Source organism: Pistacia vera, unplaced genomic scaffold (assembly GCF_008641045.1).
Source record: "Pistacia vera cultivar Batoury unplaced genomic scaffold, PisVer_v2 Contig146, whole genome shotgun sequence".
In the NCBI taxonomy this organism is placed as follows: Eukaryota; Viridiplantae; Streptophyta; class Magnoliopsida; order Sapindales; family Anacardiaceae; genus Pistacia; species Pistacia vera.
Window position 1 is genome coordinate 605518 of NW_022195532.1, and position 15640 is coordinate 621157.

At 36.1% G+C, this 15640-nt stretch overlaps 1 protein-coding gene across 1 annotated transcript; it reads left to right on the forward strand.

Annotated features, from left to right (window-relative positions):
* Positions 1-6570: 6570 nt before the first annotated feature.
* On the forward strand, positions 6571-10389 carry LOC116123881 (rhodanese-like domain-containing protein 8, chloroplastic). The gene is made up of 7 exons (XM_031409622.1): positions 6571-6855; positions 6946-6975; positions 7264-7317; positions 8362-8511; positions 8977-9139; positions 9545-9636; positions 9976-10389. The coding sequence occupies exons 1-7, from the start codon at positions 6571-6573 to the stop codon at positions 10024-10026; spliced, it is 825 nt and encodes a 274-aa protein (XP_031265482.1). The 3' UTR covers positions 10027-10389.
* The last annotated feature ends 5251 nt before the right edge of the window (positions 10390-15640 follow it).

Consider the following 15640-nt stretch of genomic DNA (forward strand, 5'->3'; position numbering starts at 1 on the left):
GGCGCCAACACATGCTCACTCTCACCGGTGCCACAATGGAGATTATAGATCTATAGAGGGAGAAAAAGATGAAGAATTGGAGAGAGGGAGAAGAATAAGACGAACTGAAAAAGAAGAAGAAGAAATATGAAAAAGTAGAGAGGGAGAAGAAGAAGAAATATGAAAAAGTGGAGAAGGAGAAAAAGACGAAAATGAAAGAGAAAAAAGTGGAGATGACAAATAATAAAGAAATAAATGGAGAAAAATAAAATAAAAAAGAAGAAACTGTTTAGGAAAAATTTTTAAAAATAAAAGAAACGGGTGACCCGCATGATCGGGTACGAGTGATGCATTTTCTTACCCGTTTAACCTGTAATTTGCTATTGCCCGACCCGTACTGTCCCACTCACCGTTTGTAGAAACCATGGTTATCAAATCGTGTATCGTATCGTGTATTAAAAACCTAATTTTTTGTATTATGTATCGTATCGTATCATAAGATACGCCTTTTTCAAAAAAATTAATAAAATAATCAAAATTTTCTAAAAATTAATATTATCCCCAAGATTAATTAAAGAATTTTGTGGTATTATTGACTTTAAATTACAGTATTACATAATCAAAATTAATCACAAAATTCCAAGATCAATGTCAATATCTATATCTCCACTTATATTATTATTATCATGTAAAATGGGCAATACATATTCCTCTTCACTTTCTTAATGCAAAATAGGTAAATTTGGACAGATTTTAGTGAATCAAGTTGGGTGACCCGGTTTCAACCCGAAATTTTTTTTGGACCTTTGGCCCAAATTAATAAAGTCGTATCGATTTATATCGATATTTTTAAGGATACGAACGGATACGTATCATATCGTAGGATACATATCAACGTATCGAATAGTTTAGGATACACTCTGATACGTATCATTGGCGACCTGTATCGAATCGTATCGTATGATACGTATCGGGTATCATAGGATATTAACAACCATGTTTGAAACTATTTGTATCCCCCTTGATTCACCTGCTCAGCTACCCATGGGTGGGTTGCATAGTCAATTTTATGAAGATAAATGGCTATATAATAGGTTGTTTTATGTTTATAAGCTTATTTAAAGTGTTAAAAATATCAAAAACATCTCCATATTATTTGATGAAACTTTATTTTAGTAATATAAGACTCAAAAACTCTTTTTACATCTTTGTGATCAACCAACTACCCATTTTATCATGTCATACAAAAATACTACAGACACCGAATGCTAGTACCAAAATTTTGTATCGCTCTATGTAGCATCTGACTCAAACGTGCCACATAGGACACAATATAGATATTCAGTGAATGAACGACCGTTCAATAATTATGGACGCTTGTCTATATCTTATGGACGACTATTCATCACGAATGGATGAGAGTCTAGAAAATATCAATGAACTCTCATCCATATATTATGGATGGAAGTCCCTTTACTATGGACGATCGTTCATATAATTTTAAAAGTATGGACGTCAGTACATCTCAAATAATTTTTTTTTTTTAATTTACAATTGCTTTTTCATTTATAAAAACCTATAGCTTGTATAAGACGCTTCCACAAATAAGCGTCAAAATTTTTAGATGAAATATTGATTTTTAAAGCACAAAATTTTTAGATGAAATAAAGGGGAAAAAAAAAAACTTTGATTTTAAGTACAAAGTATGGACGACAGTCCTTCTAATGAGGATGGTCATCCATATACAATGAACGGACATCCAAATGAGATGAACTGGCGTCCATACTCAAATAATTTTTTTTTTTTAAATTAACAATTTTTTTTTCATTTATAAAAAAATGCAAAGCAAGAGAGAAATGAAACTTGTTTTTTAAAACCTATTTTGGGAGGCCTAAATTTTTAAACATTCTAATTGAAAATTTTAAAGAAATTTTTTTATTAAACTAGAATTTGGGTGTGGACGGCCGCCCATCTTATACGGACGACTGTCCATTGTATATGGATGTCCGTCCATTATTTGTTTTTAAACTTTTCTAGTATGGACACTCATCCATATTATATGGACGGGAGTCCATTGATATTGTTAGAGCTGGACCGGGCCCAAAAGCCCAGCATCAAAACCCGGTCCTAGGAGGCCTGGTCCCAAAACTGGACCAGGCCTAAGGAGGAGGGCCCAGGCCCAGGCTTGGGCCCAAAATTTTTTTGCATTTTATCATTTTAGTCCTTTGTAAAATTACATTAAATCCCTTAAATAAGTATAAATTATTAGGACTAAACTAAAATTTTATAAATTTTATTAAAAAAAAAAATTTAACTTCTTATAACCGTTGTCTGCCAACAGTCACAAGAGCAGCCAACGGTTATAAACTTATAATTATTTATTAATTATGAGTTTTTTTTTCATTTTCCCCCCCACAACTANTGGTAAAATAAAAATTATTAACTTATCACACTGACTAATTGATGAAGTTGGTGATAACCTGCTAGAAATGGGACAAATTCTGACTGAAAGTTCAAGTTGCATTTTGGAGCCAAAGTTTCTGTTTTTGTTTTGTTAGGCTGCAGTAGTTGGTGCAGCAGATTTTAAGGCAATCAAGCGTAGTTTATTTGACATGTTTTGTTGAGATTAAGACTTGATTTTGTATATGCATTAGTTGAAATTCAAATGTATTATTTTTATTTTAATGCAGTAGGTAAAACAGTGTAACTCTTGTATAAAAGTTTCAACTCAGTGAATGAAGTTTGTAGTGTGATAAACTCTCATTTGTTGATGTCTCTTTCCCTTACAAATTTTCTCATTTTTACTTTGATCATTTCTTCCTCTGAACCAACAAATGGTATCAGAGCTCTACTGATATTAAAGGCCTGATAAACTCATCTCTTCTCACTCACTTTCTCAACCTCTGTTACGCTGAAATTAGCTATTAAGTTCACACAGCCTGACTCAATGGCACAACACACAATCTCCCTTACTCCTCCAACCTTCAATGGGGATCAATATCACATTTGGGTTGTCAAAATGAAAACCTTCCTAAGAGGACAAGGATTATTGCAGTATGTTGAAGAGGATAAACAACCACCAGTATTGGGGCCAAACCCCACCCTGAACTAGATCAGATTACACAATGAAGAAGCCACCAAATTACCTAGAGCCTTGTCTCATATCCATGTAGCAGTAACTGAGCAAGTGTTCACTAGAATCATGACATATGAGACAGCCAAGGAAGCATGAGATAAATTCAAAGAGGAGTTCGGTGGCAGTGATACAACAAAGAATATGCAGGTGTTGAAATTAAGAGGGAGTTTGAAATGTTGAAAATGCAGGAGTCAGAATCGGTAAAGGAATATGTGGATAGGTTGATGAATGTAGTGAATAAAATCAGATTAATGGGAGAGGACATGATAGATAAAAGGATAGTGGAAAAGGTTCTTGTTAGCCTACCCGAAAGGTTTGAATCTAAGATATCCTCACTTGGGGATTCTAAGGATTTGACACAAATCACTCTCACTGATTTAGTGTATGCCTTCTCAAGAGCAAAGGAGATTGTTGAGGGAAGAGGACTCTAGTGAGGGTGCAATGGTGGCGGGATTCAAAGGCAAACCAAGCCAGGGTGGAAGCAAGAGGCCTGCGGGAGAAAAGAAAGGAAATGAGAGGATGGCAAACTAGTGGAGCAATTCGACTCGAGTGAGAGAGTTTCCACCATGTGCTTACTGCAAGAAGAAGGGGCATGGTGAAAAAAGGTGCTAGTTTAAGCCTAAAATTCAATGTAGAGCATGCAAAAAATATGGTCACATTGAAAAGGTGTGCAAAAACAAACCAAATCAATCAACACAGCAAGCACAGATTGTGGAGGACCAGTAGCCAAACTCAGATTCAGAGCAACTGTTCATGGCTTCATGCTGTGCAGTTCAAGCTCACAATGATGATTGACTGAGAGACAGTGGGTGCACCAATCATATGACAGCAAACCTGGAGGACTTTGTGAATTTGGACAAGTCTTACCATTCCAAAATCAAAGTTAGAAATGGGGAGTTTGTGGCTGTGAAAGGGAGAGGAGATATTGCTGTGCAAACAAAAACAGGTATCAAACTCATTCCCAATGTCTTGTATGTGCCTAATATGAGCCATAACCTGTTGAGTGTTGGACAAATGATAGAAAGGAAGTATGCCCTGCACTTCCAGGATCAGTTTTGCACAATCCTGGACAGTGAAGGCAATGAGTTGATGAGGGTTAGAATGATGGGAAAAAGCTTCCCTATTAGGCTGAAAAAACCAGAACCAGAAGCATATGTTGTTGATGTGGATGAGTCAGAATTGTGGCATAAAAGATTAGGCCATTTCAATTATCATAGCCTTGGGGAAATTCAAACCAAAGAATTGGTCTGTGATCTGCCTGAAATTGCAGAAACCAAAACCATATGTGCTACCTGTCAACTTGGCAAAATGAGTAGATTACATTCCCTGTAAACAAAGCCTGGAGAGCTGCTGAGAGGCTGCAGCTTATCCACACGGATGTGTGTGGACCTATGCAAACACCATCCCTAAATGGAAGCAAATATTTTATCCTTTTCATTAATGATTACTCCCGGATGTGCTGGGTTTATTTTTTGAAACTAAAGAGTGAAGTTGCAGTGGTGTTTGAGAGGTTTAAACTGCAAGTTGAAAAAAAATCATGTCTGAGTATTGAATCTGTCAGAAGTGACAATGGGAGTGAGTATATCTCCACTGAATTTGGAAAAATCTGCATAAAAGCTGGAATTGTTCACCACTTCAATTGTCCCTATACTCCACAGCGAAATGGAGTCAGTGAGAGGAAGAATAGGACTGTCATGGAGATGGCAAGGTGCATGGTTGCAGAGAAGAAGCTGCCCAAATCCTTTTGGGCAGAAGCTATAAATACAGGGGTCTATTTACTTAATAGACTCCCTACTAAAGCTTTAACTAATCAAACACCCTATGAGGCCTGGTATGGAATGAAGCCTTCTATTAAAAACCTGAAAATCTTTGGGACTGTGTGTTATGCACTCATTCTAGCAGTTAAAAGAAGTAAGCTAGATGAGAAGGCTATGACAAGGATTTTTATAGGGTACAGTAAACAGTCCAATGCCTATAGAATTTATGATCCAGCAACCAGGAAAATACACATCACTAGGGATGTGAAGGTGGATGAAAAAGGGATCTAAAATTGGAAGAAAAATGAAGCTGAAGAAGACAGAAGAGAGCAGATTGCAAATACAATAGCAGGCAAATTTGATGATCCAAAAGAGGCAGATTTGGATGATGATTTTCTAGTTAGGGGTGCAAGGTCTCTGGCAGAGGTTTATGAGAGATGCAATGCAGCCTTGCTTGAGTGTGAAAATTTCAGGGAGGCTACTAAGTCAGAGGTCTGGAGGAATGCAATGGAGAAGGAGATAAAAATGATTGAAAAGAATGGCACATGGGAATTAGTTGACAGACCAACAACTAGAAGAGTAATCTAAGTAAAATGGATCTATAAAAAAAAAGCTGAGGCCTGATAGATCAGTGTACAAACATAAAGCAAGATTAGTTGTTAATGGTTTTGCTCAACAATTTGGAGTGGATTTTTCGGATACTTTTGCACCTGTGGCTAGACATGATACTATAAGGCTTCTCCTTGCCTTGGCAGCCCAATTTGAGTGGAGAATCTACCAATTAGATGTCAAATCTTCCTTCCTAAATGGTTGGCTCAATTAGGAAATTTATGTGGAACAACCGGAGGGATATGAAGTGGAAGGGCAGGAGCATAAGGTGTATTCGCTGAGAAAGGCCCTATATGGCCTGAAACAGGCTCCTAGAGCCTAGTACAGCAGAATTAATGAGTATTTGATCAGCTTAGGATATGCACGGAGCGCTAATGAACATACTTTATATGTGAGAAGGCTGGAAAGTGAATTCACCAGAGTTTCATTGTATGTTGACGATTTACTCATCATGGAGAGCAGCTTAACTCAACTTGATGATTTCAAAACAGCCATGCACAATGAATTTGAGATAACTGACCTTGGGGAAATGTCCTACTTTCTTGGGATGGAAATCCACCAAAGTCACCATGGCATATTTGTTAATCAAAGGAGGTTTGCCAATGAAATTCTGCATAAGTTTAACATGGACAGATGCAAATCAGTGGACACTTCGCTGGTTGTGAATTTGAAGCTGAGCAAGGATGATGGGGCCGAGAAGGTTGATGAAAAATTGTATAGAAGCATCATTGGTTGCCTTCTGTACTTGACTGCCACCAGACCAGATTTAATGTTTGCAACCAGTATTCTCTCTAGATTCATGACTAGCCCGAGTGAAATCCATCTCAAGGCAGCCAAGAGGGTGCTAAGGTATGTTAAGGGAAGTGATGAGCTTGGAATATGGTTGAAGAAGACTGAAAACCTGCAGCTTATTGGTTACTCAGATAGTGATTGGGCTGGATGCATTGATGATATTAGGAGTACATTAAGTTATGTTTTCTTCTTAAATTCAGGGGCCATATGCTGGCATTCCAAGAAGCAAGACACCACAGCTCAGTCCACGGTAGAAGCATAATACATTTCTGCTGCTGCCGTGGTTAACCAGGCTATATGGCTAAGGAAGATTATGCAGGATTTGAGGCAAATTCAAGAAGACCCTACTGTGATCTTTGTGACAATCAGTCAGCAGTTGCAATGGCAAAGAATCCAATCTTACACGGCAGAACAAAACACATCAAAATCAAATTTCATGCTGTGAGAGAAGCAGAGAGTAATGCTGAAGTGAAATTAGTCCACTGCAGAGGTGAAGAACAAATTGTGGATATCATGACCAAGGGTTTACCTAAAACCAAGTTTTTGGTGTTTCCAGCAAGATTATCAAGGAGGAGTGATGAAGTTGGTGATAACCTGCTGGAAATGGGATAAATTCCGACTAAAAGTTCAAGTTGCATTTTGGAGCCAAAGTTTTTGTTTTTGTTTTGTTAGGCTGCAGTAGTTGGTGCAGCAGATTTTAAGGCAATCAAACTTAGTTTATTTGACATGTTTTGTTGAGATTAAGACTTGATTTGGTATATGCATTAGTTGAAATTCAAATGTATTATTTTTATTGTAATGCAGTAGGTAAAAACAGTGTAACTCTTGTATAAAAGTTTCAGCTCAGTGAATGAAGTTTGTAGTGTGATAAACTCTCATTTGTTGCCGTCTCTTTCCCTTACAAATTTTCTCATTTTTACTCTGATCATTTCTTCCTCTGAACCAACACTAATTAACTGACAACAAACTTTCTTTTCTTCTTTCTTTTAGGATCTTAACATACATGGCCGGGTATATTTGAATGAACAAGGTATTAATGCACAGGTATATTTTTCTTTCTCACAATCATATCTGTCAAAGTTCATTTAGCTTTCTTCTTCCTCTTCTCTTTTGATAGCTGGCGTCCATAGTCCTCCATGTGCAATGTTGGGTCAGACTAGTCATGTGGATGTGTATATATTTGCTTGTGTTTCCATGGGTGCATTGGGTCTCCATTTTGTTCATAATGCTGAGGAACTTTGCCTGCATTAGTGAATCATCTTGTTATTTGCATCATGATTTTCTCCTCTTTTTCAACCATTGCAATGATTGATCACAATGTTGTGTTGGACTTATTTATTTTCTTTGGTTAATTAGAAAAGAAGCCATAGGATGCTAGTACTCTAAGCCTATGAATGTTCGGAAATGCTTTCCTTTTGGAAATAAGGCAAGTATATGAGTTATTGGGTCAATTTTCTTCCAAAAGGAATTTGATTTGGGCTAACCAAGTGCATGCTACAGTTACCATGTTTGTATGATACTTATTATTGGAGTTTAAGCTTAAGTAAAGGTAATGTTAGAACTCATCGAGTCAGGTGGCAACTTCACTAGTCCCCAATGAGTATGATTCAATATGGGCTTTTGTATTTGTATGAGTCCTCATATTGCTTGATTTATGACTGAATTATGCTACACTCTTTTCTGTTCGATAAATGAAAACTTCAGTAAAAGAATAATTGCTAAAAGAATCAACTATGATATTATTGATTAGGTAAATTGACTGACACATGGATGTTACAGAACTTTGTTGATTGATGCAACTTGAATTCTATCTCATTAGTTGAAAAGGTAAATTGTAACTTTTAATTTTGGCCTTAGCCTCTATCTGTTTTTTGAGGCAAATCTTGCTGGGAACTAGTTCTTATGAAAATTTGTGGAACTGATGTACTTCTTTCCTGTATATGTAATTCTAAATCACCATGTTAGAGTGTTAACTTCAGAGCAGTGGGGGCCATAATAAATAAAGCTGATGATTATCTATCTCTGTGACTTATTAATCTTTTGCACATCTGCCTTAATATTTCCTCTATTTGCTTCATCTTTCTGCAGTACAGTGGGCCATCAAAAGATGCTCTTGGCTATGTAGAATGGTTAAAAAAAGATGAACGATTTTCTGATAGACTGGTTCAGATATCTCCAGCTTTAAATGGGCATGCCTTTCCAAAACTGAAGCTGCGGTATAAGCCTTCTCTTGTACTGGCAAGCTATATATTTCTGCATATTTCTATTTGTTATTCAACATCATTGTATTCTGCACAGATTATCTTCCTTTAGTGATCATTTATTTATCTAGTATTGCCACCCTCAAATTTGTTGATTTGCCATTGTGCTATATAATTTTTACAGTCGTTGTAAACTATATTATAAATTGATTTTTTTTTCATGATGATAGCACAATTTGTTTCTTGAGTCAATTACATGCTCTTATGAAATATTTTAATCTAAATTTTCAGTGCATTTTATTTCTAATTTGTAATTATTTTTTTGTGTATTGACCATCATATGATTTATTTTTCTTTACCCATAAAGATTTTTCAGTGACACATATAATTCACAGCTTCTCCTCACTTTTAAAGTTCGAATTCTTTTAGTGTTGTGTTTATGATATACATGCATGTGTATGTATTTATGTGTTTTAACTAGTAATTGATTTATTTTCTGCAGTTGGAAGGAGGTATTTCACATCTTCCTTTGCTTGACCCCTCAATGTGTGCAACACCACTAGCACCATCTGAATGGAGAAAGAGATTGGAAGCAGTAAAGGACAGTGATGAAGCATCAAATTCAAATCTTAAAACCAACTTGATTCTGTTGGATGTGAGAAATGGTACTTACTTCTAGTGCTGCCTGTATGTTTTCGCATCTATCGTATTTGTTGGGAGTTAGGTGTATGTTTCAAATTTTTCAAAAAGCCTCTGAAGTATAGTAGACCTAGCAGTATCAAATGTTATAACCAATATGGTATGCTTTAGGATAGACATAGTTAAAATGCACATTGAATCAGTTGAATGATGATGATGCTATTCCTGTTTCCCTTAAGTGCTGTAGTTTGCACCATTTGAGGAAGCAATCACATCCTAACCAATATAAACCAAATATCTTGTCTTCTCTTTTTCCCTGTTTCTGCCTCTTCTCTCTCTGTTCTTCTCTCTTGCTCTCTTTTCCTGATTTTTCTAGTTTCTTTCACCTTCCTGCTAGAAAAATTGAAGATTTTGTAATAACTTTTAATCAGGTTATGAATGGGATATTGGTCATTTTGAGGGTGCAAGACGACCTGATGTGGACTGCTTTAGAAGCATTTCATTTGGGCAATCTCAAAGTGAGGTATTGTCAATCTTTATATGCTAGGTATTACTGCAGCACGCCTAAACTTTGTTTAAGAACTTGTATAATTCAGTTGTGCTGCAGGGTGCATTGTTCCATTAAAACTAGGAAGTTTATATACTGGTATCTGTAAGGTTGACTTATAAATTAACAAAAGTTAATAAATATTACCAAAATATCCTTTTATCGTTTATAAAATCCGAGATTACAAACTATGCTGATTCAAACAGCACAACATAAACAAATGGCACAAACAATATAAATTCACTTCATTATTACAGCTATGATAATATGCCAGATATTTAGGAGTTGATATATTTTCATCTGATCAGATCTTAGGTTGTTTCAAGCTTCCCGGATGAAGTTTCCTCTGTTTGCCGCACTCGATAAGCTGCCGTTCTTCGACACATAAACAGGATGTAACAAAATAAGGTAAAACTGTAGTTGGAAGCATTAAACCAAAGAAAAGAAGCTTTTCAAAATAGTTGGTCGGAGTGGTATCTAGCACTGCAAAGAAATATGCAAATACCATCAAACTTGTAGGTACGTCAATCATTCTCGAAATACGGAGCCCTATTGTGACAACAATAATTGTGTACACAGACAGACAAAAGGCCCCAGAATTAAATAAGAAGAACGAAAGGTGAAATCTAGACCAACTAATGATCATTCCCCTGCCAAATGTTCAACAATTGCGATGGTGCCGTTGGTGTTATTGTTGATATTTTTATTAAACTTATGGTATGATGTATACAGGATGTTATGTGTTTGCACACTTATGTTAGACATATGCATGTTACAATTTATTTTGTATTTTATTTCGAAAACTGGATTGGACCTTGACTCAGTCAAGAGTCTGATTCCCGGTTTAATCGGTTGGTTGGACCGTTGACATCATTAAAAAAAATAATTTATTGAATACATAAAAAACTTCAATCTTTTTCATCATCTCCTTCTCACTCCTTTTCTTCACCATTCCTCTTTCTTTAATTAATTTATTTTCATTACATATTCCCAAATCTCAAGTCCTAACACTTTTCAATTTCAAATCTCCCTTCTCCAGCCGCCTCTTTCATCAGCAAAAAACCTCTTCTTAGGGGGTGTTTGTCTAAGCTTATGAAAATTTGCTTATAAGCTAATTTTAGTTTCTAAACATTTAAAATTTTAAGCAATTACGTGTTTGGTTAAAATATTTATAAGTGACTGATAAGTAGTTGACGTACTTGGTAAAATGTAGCTTATAAGTACATTTTATTATAAAATAACTAAAAAGGGTTCTATATTATTTTATCAAATAATAAACTATATTAACTTAATTTTTTACTATAATATTATCAAAATAAATGAGTAATATCCCAAGTTTTTATATTCTTTATACCAAATAAACTAATGAACAAATATAATGAATTATAATTATATTCAAAAAAATAAAATTTCAATCAAAATATTCGATTCATGTCTCAATTGAATCATATTAATCCATTCAAATTACATATGAGAATAACTATACGGTACAAATTTCAGTTGCAATCAAATCACGCATAGCCATCCAATAAGCAGTATTTTCACCATTGGTAAAATAATCATCATTGGTAAAAGCATTATCTCCATCCGACGAGGGTGCTCCTTCTCCATCTAATGAAGACATATATGTTTCATTCTCAGCTACTTGAAAAGCCATGTCTGGTGTGTTCTTTTTTCTAATGTAGTAGTGGATTGCCATAGTCGCAAGCACAATATCTCATTGTGTGTCAATATGGAAGGTAGGCATATCTCTCAAAATAGACCAACGTGCTTTCCACACACCAAAAGTTCGTTTAACAATATTTCTGCACGACGAATGTAGATAATTGAATTTTTCTTTCTTTCCAGTTGGTGCACGTAATTGCCTTGTTCGAGCACGTCGAAAATCTTCCAAGTAATATCTTACATTTTCTCCTTTGTATGGACTCATATATCCCCACGTATGGGGATACCTAGCATCTACCAAATAATTTTGTTGCCCGTTGGATGGGGAAATCTTAACTCTTCTCTGCGGAGTGCCTCAGAAAATATGCGACAATCATGTGGAGCACCTTCCCATCCAGCCCATGCAAATGTAAAACACATTAAAATCTACTACTGCAAGAATATTTTGAGTAGGATACCCTTTACGTCCAATGTAAGGTATTTCTTCCCCCCGAGGCAATTTAGCTTTCACATGTGTGCCATCTAATGCTCCAATACAATCCTATTAACATGACAAAATATAAAAATTAATACTTCATACAATTATAATCATGAATCAAATTAATAATAATAGTTTGAAAAAATATATATTGCGTAATAATCGTTACTTACATCGAAAGGTTTGTACTTTGTATTTTGTGGTTTGTGAAATCCCTTTCCTCGATTGTATTGTGGATGTGGTCTAATAATATCTTTAGCTAAAAGAAGTAAAGCAATCAACACTCTATGGAAATGGTTATGAATGGTTTCACCAGAATGATTAAATATTTCTTGAATCAATCTATTCCCGCAATTGTGAGCACAAATCATCAAGAATATGCCTACTTCCTCATATACCGACATCCCTCGTGTGGGCTTCAAACCATATTTATTGGTTAAATCATGACACAAATCAAGGAAGACAGATTTTGTCACGCGAAAATCTTGATAACAACGATTTTCATTCCCTTCCAATATTTCTTGGATCAACATGTGACCAGTTCTTATAGAAGTACGACATGGGATTTTATCAATGTAATTTATATAATATAAAATAATGCACTTAACTGTGATTTCACAAATAGGCATCCAACTACGATTTTGTTCTTCCCATTGACTCACCAAAGCTTGTAATTCATCCTCTTTATTGCCATGGCCATCAACCACAAAATTGTAATGAGTAGAAACCAAATTTGAAATATCCCACGGCTCCATTAAACTAAAAAATGAAAAAAATAATAGTCAAATATATGTCTTTAATACCAAAAAATAGAAAATAATAACAAATATATTCATCGCAATGGTCACTCATCACAATTATCCAAACAAAATTTCAACACTTAAAAAGCATAATTTCAGCTCAATTAAACTCTAAAACCTTCACTTCAATGTGCAAGTCAAAATCAAGCAAATGGGTTATTGATAGAGACAACAGATGAAGAAAATAGGCGAAATAGTAATAAGGAACGGGACTACTGCTCAAAATATTATATTATTTGTAATAGAGTATGAGCATTACTTATAGAGACAACAGATGAAGAAAATAGGCGAAATAGTAATAAGGAACAGGGGACTACTGCTCTTTCTTGTCAATTATTGCGGTTTTAATCACATGATTCATTGACTGTACTATTATAGGCCCACAAAGCTTGAGGAATTGGGTGCTGCAGGAAGCAAATTACTTAATGGGTATCAGCAAGGACTTGGTGCGTTAATTATACATTAATACTCTTTTTCTTCTTATTTTATGTATTCCGTGATAGAATTTCTTCGACGACCTCCTATTGACAAAACATCTAAGCTGATTGAGAATATTGTTAAAGGTTTAAAGCTAATGAAACCCAGAGAGTTCAACGTGCAACTCAAAATCAAGCAAATAGGTCATATCAAATCACTGCAAAAATCACACAAGGGAACAGAGACAGCAATATATTAAATTAAACAAAAAGCTCTAAACCCTAAATTCCACCATTAAACTAGAAAATTACAAGAACAAAATCTCAAATTTAAAAAAAAAAAAAATTATTTACCTTGATGAAGAGAGAGCAGTGAACCCTAAACCCTTTGTGGAAGGAGATTTTTGCTTCACAGAATACAAACAGATAGTAATATGACCTATTTCAAATATAAAAACAAGGGTATACTATGGAATTTTAAAATTAAACAAGGATAAGATGGTAATATACTTGGTCAAACTAGCTTATAAGCAGAGTACTTATAAGCCCAAAAAAATAAAAAGTACCTCCCCCCCAACTTATTTTTTTTTTTGGCTTATAAGCTTGACTTATAAGCTCAAAAAAGTTGTAAACAAACGGGTTAGCTAAATTTTAGAGCTTATAAGCAAGTTTGACCAACTTATAATCTTAAACAAACACCCCCTTATTCTCTCACCTTTTCTCCACCACTCCTTCTTCTTCTCTCTCATTAATTAATTTATTTCTTTCTTTACATATCCCAACACTTTTCAATTTCAAATATCCAAGCTTTCCCTTTTATCAATAAGCAAAAATAAAAAAAACAACAATTGTCAATTAATTTTCACGAGGAAGACTGAAGAACATAGAGAGAAGCGAGGAAGAAATGAAAATAGAATCAATGGGAGAAGGAAACCAAGGAAAGCGCATGGATAAAAAGGTGAGGGGAAAGTTGGGGATCATTTTACAGATTTGATGGCTTCTCTTTTATCAATCGATAAAAACAAAAAAACAGTAATTAGTTTTCACAGGGAAGACTGAAAGCAGCGAAAGGAGAGGGAAGTGAGGAAGAAATGAAAATAGAATCCATGGGAGAAAGAAGCTAGGGGAATGTAAACGCTAAAATTTACAATCAAGTTGAAGATTGAATCTTGGCAAGCGAGACATTGACAACCTTAGTAGACCTGTAGGATGCCTCCTAGCGTCTCTCAGGGAGTCCAAGCAATGCTAGGGGATTGAGGTAGATTATGGGTTTGGTGATATGAGCAATAGGGTTTTCTAATGATCTTTTCTTCCTTATAGATGGGCTGACCTTAGTTTATATAGTGAACTGTGGGGGCTCTAATCCTATTAGGACTTTGAGTCCTATTTGCTAAGGGAACTCTCTTTTCGAGAAGAGATTGTATTCTTTGCCTCTATCTATCGAGGGTTTGTCGGTTGAGGAGTTTGGTTAGGATTATGATCTTTGTTATGGACTACTGCGGGCGAATAGGTTGGACCCAGATCAGCTTAACTTAAGGGATGACCCAACTCATAGAGCAGGCAGTTCCCAAGGTGTTCTAAGTATGGGTCTAATCGAGATTGGGCCAAGGCTCTAGGCCGTCATTCATTACTGTTGCGGTTGGACCTCATCAAGTCCAATACGAATTTTGGCCCATACAGTTTGTCCTCCACTCTCTTAAGCTTTTTAGAGTAGAATCGATTATCTGCGTACGGGAGGTGGGTAGGCCATGGTTCTTCAGCGAGTTGCTTGGTCGTCAAGGCATCATTGGAACGCTCATGAATCGGCTCGATTCGATTTGCTGAGCCGAACTAAAAGGACAATGTAGGGATTGTGGTTATAAAGCTCAAGCCTGCTTGGCTTGTCTAGGTTCAGCTCGCGAAAGGGTATCTAACTGGGCCAGATGTTCATTGCTGGGGTCGTTTCTGCATGCTTAATAGATGTTAAGCTAGCTAGCCAGGGCTGGGGATTAATTCAGCCAACTGGATGCACGTCGACAACTTTGACAAGGCTTACCAGGATGTCACCGATCTTCCTATGTGACAGCATGGATCCTCGTCGTGCGGTAGAGGGGTCTTGCCAAGACTAGCATAATTGGTTCGGCTTAGAGGGACTAAGAGGGGCTCGAGTTGGCGCGGCTCAGGCGTGTGAGCCTCTTGCTTGATGTAAGCCACGTGCAAATTCAAGAGGCGGGAAATGAAAAGTCTCTGGACTCTAGCTGCCAATGAGATGGCGCCACTTGTCCCCTGTCAGTTTTGGGTATTTTTTAAAGGCGGTGACCCTTCGTTCCTGCCATTCTTTGCGTTCAAGTTCATTTAGTAGAGAGAGAATATCGACTTCGCTTATTTCCTTTGGGAGTTTCGCGTTTTTTGCTCTTTTGTCTTTCTTCTTGATTTTTCATTGTTTTTGTGTCAAAAAAGGTGAGGAAAAGAGGGTTTAGGATACTATTTTGGGGGTTCTAGCTTGTTTTCTGTTCGAAATCCTGCATTTCTTCGAGAGAAGGTGGTTTTTGGGAATTTCGGGTTGGTATCTGGTGAAACGGGGTGATTTTCTGGCTAGGTCTAAGAGGGATACGTAGTGAGAGGGGCTTTATTTGGTTCGG